At 41.5% G+C, this 20,739-nt stretch overlaps 2 protein-coding genes across 4 annotated transcripts in view; one reads left to right on the top strand and one right to left on the bottom strand.

The window, feature by feature from the left end:
- Positions 1-20,739, top strand: part of LOC133664598 (oocyte zinc finger protein XlCOF6-like) — a 183,537-nt gene that overhangs the window by 92,426 nt on the left and 70,372 nt on the right. The window lies entirely within an intron of this gene.
- LOC133664628 (zinc finger protein 180-like) overlaps positions 7,099-20,739 on the bottom strand; it is a 39,054-nt gene continuing 25,413 nt past the window's right edge. Inside the window, exons 3-4 of one of the 2 annotated variants that reach the window (XM_062069418.1) lie at positions 19,781-20,119; positions 7,099-8,925 (exon numbers count right to left, since the gene is read on the bottom strand). In XM_062069418.1, coding sequence (XP_061925402.1) covers positions 7,937-8,925; positions 19,781-20,119 — 1,328 coding nt within the window. In that variant the 3' untranslated portion in view covers positions 7,099-7,936. The remainder of the gene's footprint in view (positions 8,926-19,780; positions 20,120-20,739) is intronic. The other variant, XM_062069419.1, reaches the window with a different exon arrangement.

Here is a 20,739-nt window from a genome sequence, read left to right as displayed (position 1 = left end):
TTCATTGTGAGTGTTACTGTTCCTTTAACTCCACCACTTCCATCATCATGCCTTCATTGTGAGTGTTACTGTTCTTTTAACTCCACCACTTCCATCATCATGCCTTCACTGTGAGTGTTACTGTTCCTTTAACTCCACCACTTCCATCATCATGCCTTCATTGTGAGTGTTACTGTTCCTTTAACTCCACCACTTCCATCATCATGCCTTCATTGTGAGTGTTACTGTTCTTTTAACTCTACCACTTCCATCATCATGCCTTCATTGTGAGTGTTACTGTTCCTTTAACTCCACCACGTCCATCATCAATATGTACACCATTTCAATTGCCACCTTGTGCGGCTGCTTCACACAACTCAACTTCATCGTTTTGATTTTCATCCATTTTAAATTATTTTATATCACACAAACCCCAAATATTTTTCAAAAAACACACCAATAGTTTTTCAACATAGTTCACTTTAACTGTTTTGTTTTAACACCAAAGCACAATCCCCAAACATTTTTCAAAAACACACCAATAGTTTATCAACATAAATAGTCCACTTTAACTGTCTTGTTTTAACACCAAACTTTGTGTTTTTAACGCTCAGTTTTGTTTTGGGTTTTTTCTTGTGTGCACACTTTTTTTATATATATATATATATATATATATATATATATATATATATATATTTTTTTTTTTATTTTTTTTTAACGGCCATGCTTTGCTTATGGAGTTGACTCCATTGGCCTTCGCTCCTTTGCATATATTTTTATTAATTATTTTCAAAAAATAACACCAGCCAAAACATATAACAAACAGAGGAAAAACAAAACACACGGCAAAGTAAATACAAGCAAACAAAACTTCAGAAAAAAAAGGGAAAATCATTGACCAAAATGTACCGACGACTGAACAGTTCCAAAATAAATGCAACAAGGTACCATTATCTACTTTACATTTGTCACAGGTTGGGGACACAGCAGGATAGAATAACCTTAGAATAATGAAACCTATGTATGACTTTGAACTGAATGATCCTGTGTCTGCTGTTTATTGAACATTTATTAATGCATGAAAGTACAGTCGTCCATACCTCATTAGGGAGACCATCACCCATTTCTTTTTCCCATGCTCTCTTAATAGATAGTGCCAATTCAGGCTCTTTACTAAAAAAGATTGTAAAATTAGAGAGGAGTTTTTTTCTGTTCGGAGAAATCGAAAATAATTCCAAGAGAGCATGTCCTTTCTCTTTGGTTTCAAAATGAGGGATGTTCTCCCTTACAAAATGTCTAAAATACATATATCTGGAAAAAAAATAGAGTTAGATAAACTATACTTTTCTTGTAATTGGCCAAAGGAAGCAACATTTCCATCAATATAGAAATCCTGTAGACATCTTAGCCCCTTCCTATGCCATGCTGCACATGTCTTGTCCAATAATGCTGTGGTAAAGGCATGATTATGGCAGACTGGTGTATGGATCCATATATTTGGAACTTTATAGATGTTTTTTATTTGCATTAAGATCCTAAGAGAATTTCTTACAACAAAATTATGACTTACTGACTTGATAGATGAAGCCTGAGTAAAAAGTAAAGATGTCAAGGAGGCATATGGCTTTAATAGGGACATCAATTCAAATTGTATCCACAAAGGGACATAGTTGAATAATTAATAGTCTGATGACCACCATTGCCAGTATGCCAATGACCACCATTGCCAGTATGCCAATGACCACCATTGCCAGTATGTCAATGACCACCATTGCCAGTATGTCAATGACCACCATTGCCAGTATGCCGATGACCACCATTGCCAGTATGCCGATGACCACCATTGCCAGTATGCCAATGACCACCATTGCCAGTATGTCAATGACCACCATTGCCAGTATGCCAATGACCACCATTGCCAGTATGCCAATGACCACCATTGCCAGTATGTCAATGACCACCATTGCCAGTATGTCAATGACCACCATTGCCAGTATGCCGATGACCACCATTGCCAGTTTGCCGATGACCACCATTGCCAGTATGCCAATGACCACCATTGCCAGTATGCCAGTGACCACCATTGCCAGTATGCCAATGACCACCATTGCCAGTATGCCAATTACCACCATTGCCAGTATGCCGATGACCACCATTGCCAGTATGCCCATGACCACCATTGCCAGTATGCCCATGACCACCATTGCCAGTATGCCAATGACCACCATTGCCAGTATGTCAATGACCACCATTGCTAGTATGCCGATGATCACTATTGCCAGTATGCCGATAACCACCATTGCCAGTATGCCAATGACCCCCATTGCCAGTATGCCAATGACCACCATTGCCAGTATGTCAATGACCACCATTACCTATATGTCAATGACCACCATTACCTATATGTCAATGACCACCATTGCCTGTATGCCAATGACCACCATTGCCAGTATGCCAATGACCACCATTGCCAGTATGCCAATGACCACCATTGCCAGTATGCCATTGACCACCATTGCCAGTATGCCAATGACCACCATTGCCAGTATGTCAATGACCACCATTGCCAGTATGCCAATGACCACCATTGCCAGTATGCCAATGACCACCATTGCCAGTATGTCAATGACCACCATTGCCAGTATGTCAATGACCACCATTGCCAGTATGCCGATGACCACCATTGCCAGTTTGCCGATGACCACCATTGCCAGTATGCCAATGACCACCATTGCCAGTATGCCAGTGACCACCATTGCCAGTATGCCAATGACCACCATTGCCAGTATGCCAATTACCACCATTGCCAGTATGCCGATGACCACCATTGCCAGTATGCCCATGACCACCATTGCCAGTATGCCCATGACCACCATTGCCAGTATGCCAATGACCACCATTGCCAGTATGTCAATGACCACCATTGCTAGTATGCCGATGATCACTATTGCCAGTATGCCGATAACCACCATTGCCAGTATGCCAATGACCCCCATTGCCAGTATGCCAATGACCACCATTGCCAGTATGTCAATGACCACCATTACCTATATGTCAATGACCACCATTACCTATATGTCAATGACCACCATTGCCTGTATGCCAATGACCACCATTGCCAGTATGCCAATGACCACCATTGCCAGTATGCCAATGACCACCATTGCCAGTATGCCATTGACCACCATTGCCAGTATGTCAATGACCACCATTACCTATATGTCAATGACCACCATTACCTATATGTCAATGACCACCATTGCCTGTATGTCAATGACCACCATTGCCAGTATGTCAATGACCACCATTGCCAGTATGCCGATGCCCGAGCATTTGCTGCCCAATAATAATGTTTGAATATCGGAAGACCCAAACCACCACAGGTAGATCTGAATATAGGTTTTTTAGATAATCTATGTTTTTTATACCCCCAAACAAAATCCAAAATGTTTGTATCTGTTTTCTTAAAGTAATAATTTGATTTAACAATTGGTAGATTTTGGAAGAGGTACGAAAATGTTGGTAGGGATACCATCTTTATGGCATTCACTCATAGATAGTGGTAGGGTCCTCCAGTATTCTATGTTGTATTTCAGTTTGTCTCAGGAAGGTTTAATTTTAACAATGATTTAGGACTTTTAGATATTTTGAGTCTGAGATATATAATATAATACGGTACAATTTTCACTGGACAGTCCTACAAGTCAATATTTTCACCAATAAACATAAGATCACTTTTGGCCCAATTTATGGTATAGCCAGAAATTTTACCAAAAGAGCTAATATATTGAAAAAGGTTAGGGATGTCCTCCTTGGGATTCATTAGAGTGACGATTAAATCATCTGCGTACAAGCTGACGAGAGCTTCTGATGCACCAACTGGAATGGCTCTAATACTAGGGTGATTCCTTTTTCCTATTGGCTAGGGTTCTAGTGCTATCTTAAATAGCACGGGAGACAGTCTCCTTGACGTACTCCTCAGCGTAGACTAAATGGCCCTGATTTCATGTTATTTGTGATAACAGCGGATTTAGGAGAGTGATAAATCATTTTAATCCAGTTTACAAAAGTTTCCCCAAAATCAAACCTCCTCATACTTTAAATAAATATGGCCATTCAAGAGATTCAAAGGCTTTCTGGGTGTCCAGTGACAGGACGGCTCCATTGGCATAGTCCCTCTAGTCAGAATACAAAATGTTTACCTAGCGTCACACATTAAAAAAAGAATGCCTGCCAGGTGTAAAGCCAACTTGATCTGCATGAATAATTGTCTCTATGTGTTTGTTTAATCTAGTAGCTAGTACCTTTGTAAAAATGTTGTGGTCATGGTTGAGCAGAGAGATAGGCCTATAGTTAGATGGATTGCTCTGTCAATACAACACAGATGTTTGCCTCATAAAGAGATGGTGGAAACTTTTTATTTGTTCTGGAATCATTGATCATCCTAAGTAATAGAGGTGTCACAATATGGTGAAATGCCTGATAGAACTCAGCCCCAAACCCATGGGGTCCAGGACATTTACCTGCAGGAAATTACTCTCTGGCCTTGTTTTGATGAAAAACTTTTTTGTGAACAAAATGCAAGACATAAGGGCCAGTATTAGTCCTCCCTTGGATGGTTTGTGCTCTACACCAGCCCCTGTGTGCGCGTCATGGTCTTCCTTACTCCTGTCCGCCTACAGGATGTTCAGGTTTAAGTGGGCAAAATGAAACCCACATCGTGCCCTGTGGACATTGTTCCTACTTCACTGTTCTTGAATGTTTTTGATGTTGTTGGTCCAAAATTGATTAACCTTTCACTTCAGTTTGGCTCGATCCCCAGCTTTTTTAAACATGCTGTGGTGAATCCCATTCTTAAAAAACCTAATCTTGATCCGTGGAGCCTATAAATTACCGGCCCATATCAAAACTTCCCTTCATGTCAAAAATCATTGAAAAAGTGGTAGCCAAGCAGCTAACCTCATTTTTGGAACAGCGTGATCTTTATTATAAATACTAGAGATGTCCGATATCGGGCTGCCGATATTATCGGCCGATAAATGCTTTAAAATGTAATATCGGAAATGATCAGTATCGGTTTCAAAAAGTAAAATGTATGACTTTTTAAAACGCCGCTGTACAGAGTGGTACACGGACGTAGGGAGAAGTACAGAGCGCCAATAAAACTTAAAGGCACTGCCTCTGCGTGCCGGCCCAGTCACATAATATCTACGGTTTTTCACACATACAAGTGAACGCAACGCATACTTGGTCAACAGCCATACAGGTCACACTGAGGGTTGCCGTATAAACAACTTTAACACTGTTACAAATATGCGCCACACTGTCAACCCACACTAAACAACAATGACAAACACATTTCGGGAGAACATCCGCACAGTAACACAACATAAACACAACAGAACAAATACCCAGAACCCCTTGCAGCACTAACTCTTCCGGGACGCTACAATATACACCCCCCGCTGCCCCCTCACTTTCTATCTGAGTTCTTGGAGTGCGTATCCTGTATAAAAAACTGCTTGTCCTCAAATTTCCTCCAGATAAATTCTAACAAAACGGAAACTCTGATAATTGCTCCCGATAAACAGATACCCCTGATCTTGAACTCCCTTGGTGCTCTGGGTGCATCTGTTCAAAGCAGCCTCAGAAACCTTCTTTGATCAGTACACGTCTTTGGAGGGTCACTGTCGTCAACTGACCAAGGACTGTTTTTATCATCTCAGAAATATTTCTAAAGTGAAACATTTGTTGTCAAAATTGGATCTGGAAATGATCATTCACGCGTTCAGTTCGTCTGGCATTGACTATTGCAATTCTCTTTTCAACAAGTCAACGCTAAAGAGACTTCAGACGGTACAAAATGTGGCTTCTAGACTTTTGACCGCTGTACCCGGAACAGCCCATTTTATCCAGTCTTCATTGTCTTCCAGTTAAAATTCCGCATTGAGTTTAAGATTTTAGTCCGGACATTCCGTGCGTTGCATGGTGGGGCCCCTCAGTACATCACTGACTTGTTTGCCCTTCTCTTCAGGGCGCAGCCTCCGGTCTTCAGGCCAGGGTCTTCTAAAGATCCCAAAAACTCGTTTTAAAACCCGTGGAGACCTGGCATTCTAGACTATAGCTCCCAGACTCTGGAACAATTTTCACCAGACCCTCCATGATCTTGACTGTGTTGAAACTTATAAGAAACATATGAAAACTTATCTTTTTAGTAAAGCTTATACACCTTTTAACTATCGATTTTAATCCACTTCGTATCCTTTTTATGATGTTTCCCCTGTTGTTTTAATAGAATTGTTGTTTTACTTCACCTATGTTTTGCACTGTGCTTTGTGAATGTATCTCAATCAATCAATCAATGTTTATTTATATAGCCCTAAATCACAAGTATCTCAAAGGGCTGCACAAGCCACAACGATATCCTTGGTTCAGATCCCACATAAGGGCAAGGAAAAACTCAACCCAGTGGGATGTCAATGAGAAACCTTGGAGAGGACCGCAGATGTGGGTGACCCCCCCCCTAGGAGAGATTGGATGCAATGGATGTCAAGTGGGTCTAGCATAATAGTGTGAAAGTCCAGTCTATAGTGGATCAAACATAATAGTGGGAGTCCAGTCCATGGTGCGGCCAGCAGGAGACCATCCCGAGCGGAGACAGGTCACCCGCGCAGAGATGTCCCCAACCGATGCACAGGCGAGCGGTCCACCCCTGGTCCCGACTCTGGACAGCCAGCACTTCATCCATGTGTCCCCCCTTCCACAAGGGAGAGGGGGGCAGAGCAGAAAATTTAAAAAAACGGCAGATCAACTGGTCTAAAAAGGGTGTCTATTTAATGGCTAGAGTATACAAATGAGTTTTAAGATGGGACTTAAATGCTTCTATTGAGGTAGCATCTCTGTTACCGGGAGGGCATTCCATAGTACTGGAGCCCCAATAGAAAACACTCTATAGACTTTTTTTAATCTGTGAATAAAATGCACTTAATTACTTACCTGTTAAGAAAAGTATTTGATTAAATATATATATAATCCTCCATATTGGCAGCCATAGTGATTCATTTATTCAGCAGAGCAATAAAACTTAGATCTGACAAAAAAGTAAACACAAATGCTGTCTTCCTGGCTGATAAAACATGATAGCAACATGCATCTGCTAGCTCACGATCGCCCCCACTTCTCAGTGTGGCGAGTTGGAGTACTACAAGAGGTACTCTAATACAGTGCTTAAATCTGTATTTTTAGTCCTATTATCAAGGAATAATGAGGTCACACTTATTTTAAAACATTAATGCTAAGGTTTTGTCCAGTAGTGAACGGGCGACGTCTGATGATGATGATGATGATGTATCTGTGCAAGTTAACAATTGGATCCACAAGGGACAACAATCCTTTCCACAGACTACACACACATCAGAAACATAAATCTCAGAAGCCTACAACAATATATTTGAAGAAGACTTTAGGATTAAAAGTCAAGATGTGAGGTGAAATAAGTACAAATGCAGCAATAAAAACAAGCAACTCCACTCACGATGGCTCTAAAGTTCAGTGATGTGTTGCTAACTTCAGCATGTTTCTTCTTCGGTTGTTTTGCAGTATTTAACATCCATGATGTAACAATGCTGCCAATCTACCAGAGTCCACATTTTGTTAACAATTTCATTCATTCATACTTTTAATTGGATAATAACATCAACAAAATAAAATAGAAACAATGTGTGGAAAAAAACCCAAATGAAAATAATAAGATGTCCTCTCTTTAACATTGAGAAAATAGAATAAAATAGTAGCTACATATATAATATTCAATACATGCACACAACTTAAAAAGTAATTTCAGGACAACATATAAGACTAGAAGATGAGAAGCACTACATACAACATCAAATATACATTCATATTAAACATGCTGTGTTTTTAAACTACATTTAGCACAATCACTGTTTAAGTGTTTTTAAATCCCTGCAGCTTCCATGACTTTTACACACTTGTGTTTACTGACCTGATTCTTAAACCTGAATGTTTTAACACACACAGTGCAACTAAACGGTTTCTCACCAGTGTGTGTTCTCATGTGTCTTTTCATTTGCTGATTTATGGAGAATCTTTTGGGACACAGTGAGCACGGAAAAGGTTTTTCTCCAGTGTGTGATTTCATTTGATGTGTGGTCATGTTACGCTTTCTGGAGAAACTCTTCTTACAAACAGAGCAAATAAAAGGTTTCTCTCCAGTATGTGTTCTCATGTGTGTGGTCATGTCAAGCTTTCTGGAGAAACTCTTCTCACAAACAGAGCAACTAAAAGGTTTCTCTCCAGTGTGTGTTCTCATGTGCGTGGTCATGTGTTGCTTTATGGAGAAACTCTTCTTACAAACAGAGCAAGTAAAAGGTTTCTCTCCAGTGTGTGTTCTCATGTGTCTGGTCATGTGTTGCTTTATGGAGAAACTCTTCTTACAAACAGAGCAAGTAAAAGGTTTCTCTCCAGTATGTGTTCTCATGTGTGCTGTAAAATTACTCTTCTGTTTAAATGATTTCCCACATTCAGAGCAGTCAAAGTGTTTGTTGTTAGTGTGATGTCTCGTATCACCTTTAGAGTCATTTTTACTCTCCAAAGGTTTTTGGATGTGGTCACTGTGATCAGAAGAGTCTGACATCATGTGGTCCATGTCTGACAGTGGAGCAAAGATGCTGTCTGGTTCTGACTTTATATCTTCACAATGCTCTCCATCAGCTTCTGTGATGTGTTGACTTACAAGCTCCGCCCCTCTGTTCTCCTCACTTTGACTGTGATGAAGCTGTAAGGACTGAGCTTCATCTTCATCATGAAGCTGCTCCTCTTTAATGTGGGAGGGGGCCTGTAGCTCCTTCTGTCCCACACTGGTGTGCCACTCCCGCTGCCCGGAGGGAATCTCTTCATGACTACCCGCTGACACCCGCTGGACGTCTGCAGAACATAGAACACAAATGGGGTGTTACTGTATTTTACTTTGCAGCTCTTATGCCAACCATCCACATTATGTGAGGTTGGCCTAATCAAATATATGCATAAAAACTAACATCTAAATCATTTATAGCTCTTATTACACATCTTACTGGAAGTATTTTATGGTTGTGGACTTTTATTAACCAACAACAGGACAAACATGAAATATGGTGATGATTGAATACTAGTTAGTTAGTTAAATGGATATGCAGTCACGGGTGGCAGATGTGGGGTCCTAGTCCTTGTTTGTTTACATGGACGCGTCCTCGCAAGACGCAAAGTTGAATGATAAAATCCAACCTTACCCGAACAAAAACATGCATGATTTATCAGCGAGAGTCTTGATACTATTTTACTTGACCCAGCCACACACAAATAAATTGTAGTCATCCATGCCTTTTTAAGCTTTCATCTCCTTTGTGGTGTAGAATGACGTCTGGAACTCAAGATAGTTCCACATGTCTGGGAACGCGACCGACGGATAATCCTTGATATTACTCAACAAATCTTTAGGGATCGATTTTGTTTCATAGTTAGATTTTTTGTCTCGTATCTGTTTTTCGGAAGAAGATCTAGGCCAGGGGTGTCAAACTCATTTTAGATGGGGGGGCCACATGGAGAAAAATCTACTCCCAAGTTGGCCGGACTGGTAAAATCACGGCAAGACCGCTTTATCATACTCAGGGGCGAGCATGACAAGGCGAATTTGCTTGGAGATAGGTTTGCCAGCAGAAATGATTTTCATTTCTTCAGAGAAGGCCTCGCCTGTGATTGTCTTAGCAGGTGAACTTCGGCCTCCTGTGCTTCTGCAGCTGTCATGGCGGAAGTTTCCTGGTTGCTAGCCGCCCCGTGAAGGCTTTCATGAGTGGCTTTGATAAGATCATCCCAGTTATCTATGTTGGAAATAGACATTGTGAGTGTAGTACAGGTTGTGACTCCACAAAACACTGTCTTTCGGAGTACCTCTTCATCTTGTTCTTGAGCTTCCTTCAAATGTAGCGCCGGCCATGTGTCGGGATGCCGAAGGAGAAACTGTGGGCCTTGACCCCATAGGTTCGGTTGGGTAAGCTCAAGGAGGGTCTGTTGATCTTCTTTGGAGCGAGTGACAGTTTTAATGTTCACATGAGGGGATATGTCAACTTCCCACAGACGGTCTATATGGCGCTGGAGCTCAGAGCTGGGAGACAGTGCAGTAGCAGTGGGAATATTCACCAGGAAGTTGGTTTAAGTTGGCTGGACCTTGTAATGACCATCCAAGAGGAGTACACACTGCTACAGGGCTTCCAGGTGGACCAGCTCTTACTGGATGCTTACGGATGAGTAGATGTGGGAAATCCGACCCAATGAGAAGTAATGGTTGGATTCTGTCTACCAGTGGAAGTGGAAGTCCTTGCAGATGGGAATATTTGCGCATGAGTGATTTGACAGGATAGCTGTGCTCGGAAAGACTAAACTCGTCAGCCGTGAATGCATGGTGGATTTTGTATCTTTCTTTGGGCACGTGAGCTGGGGATATTTCGAATGAGACAGCAGCTCCTTGTAGGTAGATCACCTCATGTCAAACAGTATGCAACGGAAGGTTCTCTGGCTCTTTAGTCAGATGGAGTTGCTGTACAGCTGATGGAAGTATGAGTGTCCTCTCTGATCCGTCATCGAGGATAGCGAAGCCTTCTGAGGACTGTTCAGCATTGTAGAGACACACATGGACTAACGGCGGTTTGGACAGTTAACATAGACAGTGTCTGGGGTGGTGCTGACCATCAGCACCTTCTCGGCTTCTTGATGGCACACATTGTGGAGCACAGTAAGATGTTGCTGCTTGCATACATTACAGAGCTTTTTAAGAGTGCATGCCTCAGGTGCGTGGTTCCTGCCGCATCTCCAACAGTTTCTGTCTTTGATCCATGTGTCAATTTCTGATGCAGAAAGGGTTTTGAATTTGGGGCACAAGCTCAAATAATGTTCATTGGTGTCGCAGTATGGACAATATGGCTTAGGGCTGGATTTAGGATTGGCTGAATTGATACTGTGTAATCCTTGTTCCAATCTTATTTGCGCTTTACCTTCTCCCCCTTGGTTCTATTTTTAGGAAGTATGATATTGCATTTCATTTTTATGCCGATGATTGCCAGATTTATTTTCCCATGGCACAAAATAACACGGTTCAACGTCTTATTGACTGCCTGCACGATATCAAAGCCTGGCTTTCAGCTAACTTCCTGAGCCTAAATGAAGACAAAACAGAAGTTATGTTGTTCGGTCCAAGTCGCTCCCCCTCCCCCAACGTTGACCTCGGCACTCTGACCCCATATCTCAGCGACTGTGTCACAAACCTGGGGGTAAAGTTCGACTCAGATTTTAAATTCGAAAAACAAATCAGCAGCATCGTACAAAAAAGCTTTTATCAATTACACCAAATAGCGAAAGTGAAACCGCTTCTATCAGGACATGATCTCGAGAAATTAATCCACGCCTTTATCTCGACTCGTTTAGACTACTGCAATGCCCTGTATGTAGGCATTAGCTAGGCCTCCCTCGCCCGCCTGCAGCTCGTGCAGAACTCTGCTGCTCGTCTGCTAACACAGACCCGCAGACGCGAGCACATCACCCCTATATTAGCGTCCCTTCACTGGCTCCCTGTGCGTTACAGAATCAATTTTAAACTCCTTTTATTTGTTTTTAAATGTCTAAACAACCTCGCGCCAACATATCTCTCCGACCTCCTTCAGCCTTACTGCCCCACCCGATCCCTAAGATCAGCCGATCAGCTGCTACTGACGGTCCCGGACACAAGGCTGAAGCTTAAAGGTGACAGAGCTTTCGCTGCTGCTGCTCCCAAGCTCTGGAACGACCTACCTCTGAGTGTTAGACAAGCCTCCTCTCTTCCTGTTTTTAAATCTCTCTTAAAAACATACTTTTATTCCATGGCTTTTAACACTGAGTTATATCCATCCTGGAATGGCACCCCATAACACACCTGCTGTGAACCTGTTTTTATGTTTTTATATTTTATTTATTTATTTTTTATCATGTTCTGTTTGTGTTGTGTTGTGTTTGCTCGGTTCTCGTATTATTTTTAACCTGCCCATTGTACAGCACTTTGGCTACCCCTGTGGTAAATTTTAAATGTGCTTTATAAATAAAGTTGATTTGATTTCATTTGATTTGATCTGTGAGCTGGAACAGACGTTGTAGCTTGAACTTGGCTCTGAATTGTAATACACATTAGATGGATGCCCTTGTGGTCTGTTGTAGTTATTAGCTGACTTTGGCTGGTCTTGGAACATGTAGGCTGCTCTCGATGAGATTCGCTTTGCTTGAGACTTTAACTGAAGCCAAGTGGAGAAGTCTGACAGCGTGTATGTTCTGTCGGTTCCAGTTCTCAGAATACCGTTGCTCAAGCTATACTCAACTAAGCTGTCTCTATAGTTGGCGGGCAATTTGCGGAGTAGTCTATCGACGTGAGAGCCACATCTAAGTTCATAGCCATTTTCACCCTCTAGGGAACGAAGCATGCCCACTAGCGCTTGGACTGACAGGGCAAAATTGGCGAATGCGTCCGGATCTCCATATCTGATTGGAGGGGAGTTCAACATGGCTCCTAACTCACTCTGCACCAGCTGTCGAGGTTGTCCATATTTATCTTGAAGTGCTTGCAGAGCGGATTAATATGGCTTGGGATCATACATATAAGCTTGTGCTAACTTGTAGGCACTTGGCAGCTTTAAGTGGTCCAACAGCACTTGATACTTAAACTGCTCTGTGAGGTGGGCATGTGAATTTAGCAGGTTATCCAATGCAATTTTGAGCAGTGCAAAGTCTGACTCTTTTCCAGATGTAAATTGGGGCAAGGTAGGCCTTGGAAGTCCATATGAAGTAGCTATTAGGAGTTTCATTAGGTCGGTACCAGGTGCTGTCCCGGAGCCTAGTGACGGTGCTGTCAACGGCTGCAGTAAAGGTGGCATTGGAGTATAAGGGTGAGGCTGCAAGACTGCATTCTGCTTAATTGGCTGTTGCAGTGGGTAAACTGTGGCAGGGACTATGGTAGGAGGAGATATGGTAGCAAAAGTAGGCTGTGGCTGATACCTCAGAGTTGCAGTAGTAGAAGGCTCATAATCTAGAGGAACAAGCTGGACTTGGGGTAAAGGCGGACTGGTTGCGACGGTGGGATCAACTGCTGTGGCTGGAAGGGCTGGTGGTAGATCATTTGCTGCTGGACTAGTGTGTCGAGATCCAAGCTCGCCTTGTGAGTATGGTGGTGCTCCATTTAGATCAGCTGGGAACAAAAGGTTGAACTCACTTTCGCTAATTGGCCTGGATAAGACAGAACTATGTTTATCCTCCTTTAAGTAGGATGTAATTAGAGCAGCTTTCTCCAATTCCATTTCCTTTTCTACCAGTTTATGTTGCAGCATAAGACGTCTCGTAATTGCCTCTTTCGTCTTTAAGGCCATCTCCGCCTCCTCATCCAGTTTACGTCGCTGCCTTTCATGTTCTCTCAGAAGTTCCTCCTTTTGACTGAGAGCTTCTCAGGATTGTTTGTCCAGAAGCTGGTACTGCTCATCAGCTAGGTTTTCCTCTTTTATTTGTCTGTGCACTTCCGCTAGTTCCATTTGTTTTACTCTCTCCTCCAACATTGCAGTCTGTAGGTCTGATAATCCCTCAGTGATGGACCTCCTGGCTTACGAGCAGGAACTACACTGAGTTTTGGCTCTACTGCGTTGAGAGGCAGGTGATGGGCTTTGTGGAAATGATGCTCTCCTCCCAGTGGGTGGGGCTCCAATATCAACGGCTATGGTTGATGTATGTTGAGATTGATATCTAACTTCATAGTCATCAAGATGTGCTGGCAGTTGTCTCTCTCGTTGGGGTCTAGAACGTGCTGCTGGATCTGCAGAGGCTTGATCTGACTCCATGTTGTCTTCAGATGATTATCAATCCGGCTCGAAGGACCATGTAATAGAGTAGGTTACTCTGGATGCGGAATGCTGGTCTGATATCAACTTAGGACAAGGACTCCGGTCAGAGAGTAGGGCACTGAGAGGCTTTCAGGCACACTTTAATTATGAAGTTGAACAATTGTAGCATAGGTGTGTGTGTGTGTGTGTGTGTGTGTGTGTGTGTGTGTGTGTGTGTGTGTGTGTGTGTGTGTGTGTGTGTGTGTGTGTGTGTGTGTGTGTGTGTGTGTGTGTGTGTGTGTGTGTGTGTGTGTGTGTGTGTGTGTGTGTGTGTGTGTGTGTGTGTGTGTGTGTGTGGTCTAAAGGGAACACATACAAAGAATGATTAGGATACATTTAGGCAATATAATATGCAATAATATAACAGGATATGTATAATATTATATATAATATAATATACTCTACAACAGGGGTGGGCAATTAATTTTTACCAGGGGCCGCATGAGCAACCCGAGCACTGCTGGAGGGCCACATCGACAATATTTCAATTAAATTTTGCTCAATATTATTTTTTATATATACCGTAAGATAAATAATAATAATAATTAATAATAATAGTAATACTTCAACATAGTGTATGTAACAGCATTCCATGACTAATATAAATAAATTAACATTAATAATAAATGACAGTAAAATAAGCACACGTATGACTGAGGAGTCATAGTGTAACTTTGTGTGATGTTTGAGTTGTCCGACTTTTTGTGTGGCCATAAACGCACCAGTGGTTTAGTGCTATGCGTGTTGGTGACAGATGACAAGTTGGTTTTGGCCTGGTTTGTACGGCAGAAAATGACTAGTTTTTCGAGATAGAAGTGTTTTACTTATGTTTTTGGTGTGGTTATGGCCGAATATAAACAGTTTTGCTCAATAAAGTGATCGATATAATTCCTGGCCTCGAAGCATCTCGATAGACGTTACAATAATTGAACGGTGTTCAGTGTTGACGAACACCGTTAGGGCCGCTTGTTGTCACTGTCACTCAAAGTTGCATTGCAAAATTACATAGAATAAATATGTTTATTTTGTTTAGAATTCAGATGGGATTTGATTTGGTGCGCGGCATATATTTGCTACGCGCAGCAGACGCTTGAGCAGTGCGCAATTGCGCAGGCACGCACCTTAGAGGGAACGTTGCATGGCAGTCCATGTCTTGTTGGAAACACGCCATTCTTCATCAACGTTTCTCTTTTTAGCGTCTCGGGTGTAAACCGTGCATCACTTGTCGCTGCATGTGCACCTTCACTCGCAGGTTACACACTGACACACGCCCATAAATAATAATTTTCAAAATAAAAGCAGCACAGTTGTATTGCACACTCGACATAGATACTTTTTAAAATTTATTTTGTAATTTATAATTGGCCTCACGCGGGCCGGACAGGGACGCACAAAGGGCCGGATGCGGCCCGCGGGCCGCAGAATGCCCAGGTCTGCTCTACAATGTGTTATAAAACAAATATACAAACAAATGTACATGGCCTATTAAAGCAGTCCATTAGAGATGAATGGAGAATAAGCACTGTTAATTTAGACAGTGCTTTAAACGTGGTCTGTGTCGCCCTCTAGTGGTAGAATAGGGTAACTACTGTGTAACAAGAAGTATTAAAGGCCTACTAAATGAATTTTTTTTATTTAAACGGGGATAGCAGATCTATTCTATGTGTCATACTTGATCATTTCGCGATATTGCCATATTTTTGCTGAAAGGATTTAGTATAGAACAACGACGATAAATATCGCAACTTTTGGTATCTGATAAAAAAAAAAGGCTTGCCCCTACCGGAAGTAGCGTGACGTAGTCAATTGAACATATACGCAAAGTTCCCTATTGTTTACAATGATGGCCGCATGAAGTGAGAGAGATTCAGACCGAAAAAGCGACGATTTCCCCATTAATTTGAGCGAGGATGAAGAAAGATTTGTGGATGAGTAAAGTGCAAGTGAAGGACTAGTGGGGAGTGGAAGCGATTCAGATAGGGAAGATGCTGTGAGAGCCGGGGGTGACCTGATATTCAGCTGGGAATGACTACAACAGTAAATAAACACAAGACATATATATACTCTATTAGCCACAACACAACCAGGCTTATATTTAATATGCCACAAATTAATCCCGCATAAAAACACCTAGGTGTTTGTTATGCTAGCTCCTAGCTACTAGCTCGAGCTAGTTATAGCTCGAGCGGGTAATATGGACAGGATCCCGTCCATATAACCAGCCAATACAATTCAAACACCTGCACAACACACACACTCACTCAGCCCAAAGAACCGTTCACCTAACCCAAGGTTCATAAAGCTTATATATTTAATAAAAGTTACGTACATGACACGCACGTACTGGCAAGCAATCAAATGTTTGGAAGCGCGCGGGTGGGACCTGATATTCAGCTGGGAATGACTACAACAGTAAATAAACACAAGACATATATATACTCTATTAGCCACAACACAACCAGGCTTATATTTAATATGCCACAAATTAATCCTAATGCTAGCTCCTAGCTCCTAGCTACTAGCTCGAGCTAGTTATAGCAAGCGATCAAATGTTTGGAAGCGCAGCTGTCTACTCACGGTATCGCAACTGTGTATCCAAATCAAAGTCCTCCTGGTAAGAGTCTCTGTTGTCCGAGTTCTTCGATCTTGACTGCATCTTTCGGGAATGTAAACAAAGAAGCGCCGGCTGTGTACGTGTTGCTGCTGACTTCCCTCGCAAAATAGACGCTTCGCACCGACAACTTTCTTCTTTGCTTGCTCAGCTTCTTTCTCCATAATGCAATGAACAAATTGCAACAGATTCACCAACACAGATGTCCAGAATACTGTGGAATAATGACATGAAAACAGAGCTATTTCGTATTGGCTTCAATTGTGTCCGAATACTTCCGTTTCAATGACTGACGTCACGCGCATGCGTCATCCTCAGAGGCGTTTCGAACCGGAAGTTTAGCGGGAAATTTAAAATTGCACTTTATAAGTTAACCCGGCCGTATTGGCATGTGTTGCAATGTTAAGATTTCATCATTGATATATAAACTATCAGACTGCGTGGTCGGTAGTAGTGGCTTTCAGTAGGCCTTTAACAGGGCAAAAGTTGATCTGGCGAATTATATCGTCAAGCAGAAACATTGTTGCAAACAAACATCACATCTAACACATTATAAGCATTTTAGCATTAATAACCGTGCTATATTTGACGTATACTTACATTTTAGTCAGGAACGCACACAATGCTATTTACACAATCACCCAAGAGCCCATACTACGCGGAAACGCTACAAACTGGAAATGACGTCTCAGACTAGATCACCAAATTAAGGGCACAGGAAATCTAACATCTCAAAACTGCGTCAGAATGAAATAAGACTAAAACACTTTCTGACAGTAGTTGTACAGATAGAAGTAGTACTCACTTCTCTCATCCGGACTGTAGCCTCCACATAAAAGACAAGTGAGGCGACATGAGAACAACATTGTGTCAATCCTGCCTTCCAGTCACAGTGTGCTGACATGACACTAGATTGTTTATCCCTCATTATCCAGGGTGTCAATCTTGGCTCAGCTCATTTCTGAGAGTCCATTTGTCACATCTGGTTACACCAGGCCGTGCCTTATGTTTGCGTTTTGTTAGTGTTCTCCGATGTTTAGTGTTTTAGTTCCTGCCCTGTGCTTTTATTTTGGCGGCACTTCCGGTTTTGTTGGTGGCAGTCCCGTGGCTGCTTGACTTCTGTCCCCGAGCATTTCACTTCACCTTTATTCTGTTTGCAATCAAGACTAATTAAATTGATCTTTTTGCTACCTTCGTTGTCCGGACATTATTCTTTGTTCACGAGTGACGATCGACTATACTTTTTGATGCCAATCTCTAGTACGCACATACTTTATGGACGCCGTCTGCTCCACATTTCCTGTGAGTGTTTTGCTGGGTTTCAGCAGTTTGTTTTGTTTTCTTCATAGTTCTCTGTTGCTCTCGGTTTTTGTTCTTTTATCAATAAATATCTTTTTTTTTTACTGCATGGTGCCACCTCGTTCGTCTGCATCTTAAAAATCACTAAAGGATTTTAACTAGCATTCCCAATTTCCAGTTTTTGGTGAACTCTTGTGAAATATCCACTGTCATGTTACTCTTCATAGTTAATTAATTAGTAAAAGAATACAATATTTACTGGGTCCTGCTGCTAGTTCACTTTTAGTGTTGTCATTTTGCTAGTAGTTAAGGAAATTACTTGATCTTAAATATATAAATAATCCTCCATATTGGCAGCCATAGTGATTCTTTAATTCAGCAGAGCAATACAACTTGAATCAGACAAAAAAGTAAACACAAATGCTGTCTTCCTCGCTGATAAAACATGATAGCAACATGCATCTGCTAGCTCACAATCGCCCCCACTTCTCAGTGTGGCGAGTTGGAGTACTAAAAGAGGCACTCTAATACAGTGCTTAAATCTGTATTTTTAGTCTTATTATCAAGGAATAATGAGGTCACACTTATATTAAAACATTAATGCTAAGGTTTCGTCCAGTAGTGGACCGGTAATGTCTGATGATGATGATGATGATGATGATGATGATGATGATGATGATGAATCTGTGTAAGTGAACAAATGGATCCACAAGGGACAACAACCCTTTCCACAGACTACACACACATCAGAAACATAAATCTCAGAAACCTACAACAATATATTTGAAGAAGACTTTAGGATTAAAAGTGAAGATGTGAGGTGATATAAGTACAAATGCAGCAATAAAAACAAGCAACTCCACTCACGATGGCTCTAAAGTTCAGTGATGTGTTGCTAACTTCAGCATATTTCTTCTTCGGTTGTTTTACAGTAGTTAACATCCATGTTTCATTCATTTAGCACAATCACTGTTTAAGTGTTTTTAAATCCCTGCAGCTTCCATGACTGTTGCACACTTGTGTTCATTGACCTGATACTTAAACGTGAACATCTTATCACACACAGTGCAACTAAATGGTTACTCTCCAGTGTGTGTTCTCATGTGTGTGATCATGTATTGTTTTCTGGAGAAACTCTTCTTACAAACAGAGCAAGTAAAAGGTTTCTCTCCAGTATGTGTTCTCATGTGTAATGTAATTTCATACTTGGTGTTGAATCTTTTAGCACAAGCTGAGCAAGAAAAAGGTTTCTCTCCAGTGTGTGTTCTCATGTGTGTGGTTATGTATTGTTTTGTGGAGAAACTCTTCATACAAACAGAGCAAGTAAAAGGTTTCTCTCCAGTGTGTGTTCTCATGTGTCTGATCATGTTAAGCTTTGTGGAGAAACTCTTCTTACAAACAGAGCAAATAAAAGGTTTCTCTCCAGTATGTATTCTCATGTGTGTGGTCAAGTTAAGCTTTAAGGAGAAACTACTTTTACAAACAGAGCACGTGAAAGGTTTCTCTCCAGTATGTGTTCTCATGTGTAATGTAATTTCAATTTTAGTTTTGAATGTTTTAGCACAAGCTGAGCAAGCAAAAGGTTTCTCTCCAGTGTGTGTTCTCATGTGTCTGGTCATGTTAAGCATTTTGGAGAAACTTTTCTTACAAACAGAGCAAGTAAAAGGTTTCTCTCCAGTATGTGTTCTCATGTGTATTATCATTTTATTCTTAGTGTTGAATCCTTTAGCACAAGCTGAGCAAGTAAAAGGTTTCTCTCCAGTGTGTATTCTCATGTGTGTGGTTATGCATTGTTTTGTGGAGAAACTTTTCATACAAACAGAGCAAGTAAAAGGTTTCTCTCCAGTATGTGTTCTCATGTGTCTTGTAAAATGACTCTTGTGTTTAAATGATTTCCCACATTCAGAGCAGTCAAAGTGTTTGTTGTTAGTGTGATGTCTCGTATCACCTTTAGAGTCATTTTTACTCTCCAAAGGTTTTTGGATGTGGTCACTGTGATCAGAAGAGTCTGACATCATGTGGTCCATGTCTGACAGTGGAGCAAAGATGCTGTCTGGTTCTGACTTTATATCTTCACAACGCTCTCCATCAGCTTCTGTGAGGTGTTGACTTACAAGCTCCGCCCCTCTGTTCTCCTCACTTTGACTGTGATGAAGCTGTAAGGACTGAGCTTCATCTTCATCATGAAGCTGCTCCTCTTTAATGTGGGAGGGGGCCTGTAGCTCCTTCTGTCCCACACTGGTGTGCCACTCCTCTTCATGACTCCCCGCTGACACCCGCTGGATGTCTGCAGAACATAGAACACAATTGAGGCGTTACTGTATTTTACTTTGCAGCTCTTATGCCAACCATCCACATTATGTGAGGTTGGCCTAATCAAATATATGCATAAAAACTATAATATCTAAATCATTTATAGCTCTTATTACACATCTTACTGGAAGTCTTTTATGGTTGTGGACTTTTATTAACCGACAACAGGGCAAGCATGAAATATGGTGATGATTGAATAATAGCTAGTTAGTTAAATGGATATGCAGTCACGGGTGTCAGATGTCGGGTCCACGTCCTTGTTTGTTTACATGGACGCGTCCTCGCAAGACGCAAAGTTGAATGATAAAATCCGACCTTACCCGAACAAAAACCACGCATGATTTATCAGCGAGAGTCTTGATACTATTTTACTTGACCCAGCCACACACAAATAAATTGTAGCCATGCATGCCTTTTTAAGCTTTCATCTCCTTTGTGGTGTAGAATGATGTCTGGAACTCAAGATAGTTCCACATGTCTGGGAACGCCACCGACGGATAATCCTTGATATTACTCAACAAATCTTTAGGGATCTATTTTGTTTCATAGTTAGATTTTTTTCTTGTATCTGCTTTTCGCAGGAAGATGTAGGTG

Source organism: Entelurus aequoreus, linkage group LG14 (assembly GCF_033978785.1).
Source record: "Entelurus aequoreus isolate RoL-2023_Sb linkage group LG14, RoL_Eaeq_v1.1, whole genome shotgun sequence".
NCBI lineage: Eukaryota > Metazoa > Chordata > Actinopteri > Syngnathiformes > Syngnathidae > Entelurus > Entelurus aequoreus.
The sequence above is the reverse complement of the archived record's forward strand: the minus strand, read 5'-3'. Positions and strand labels throughout refer to the sequence as shown.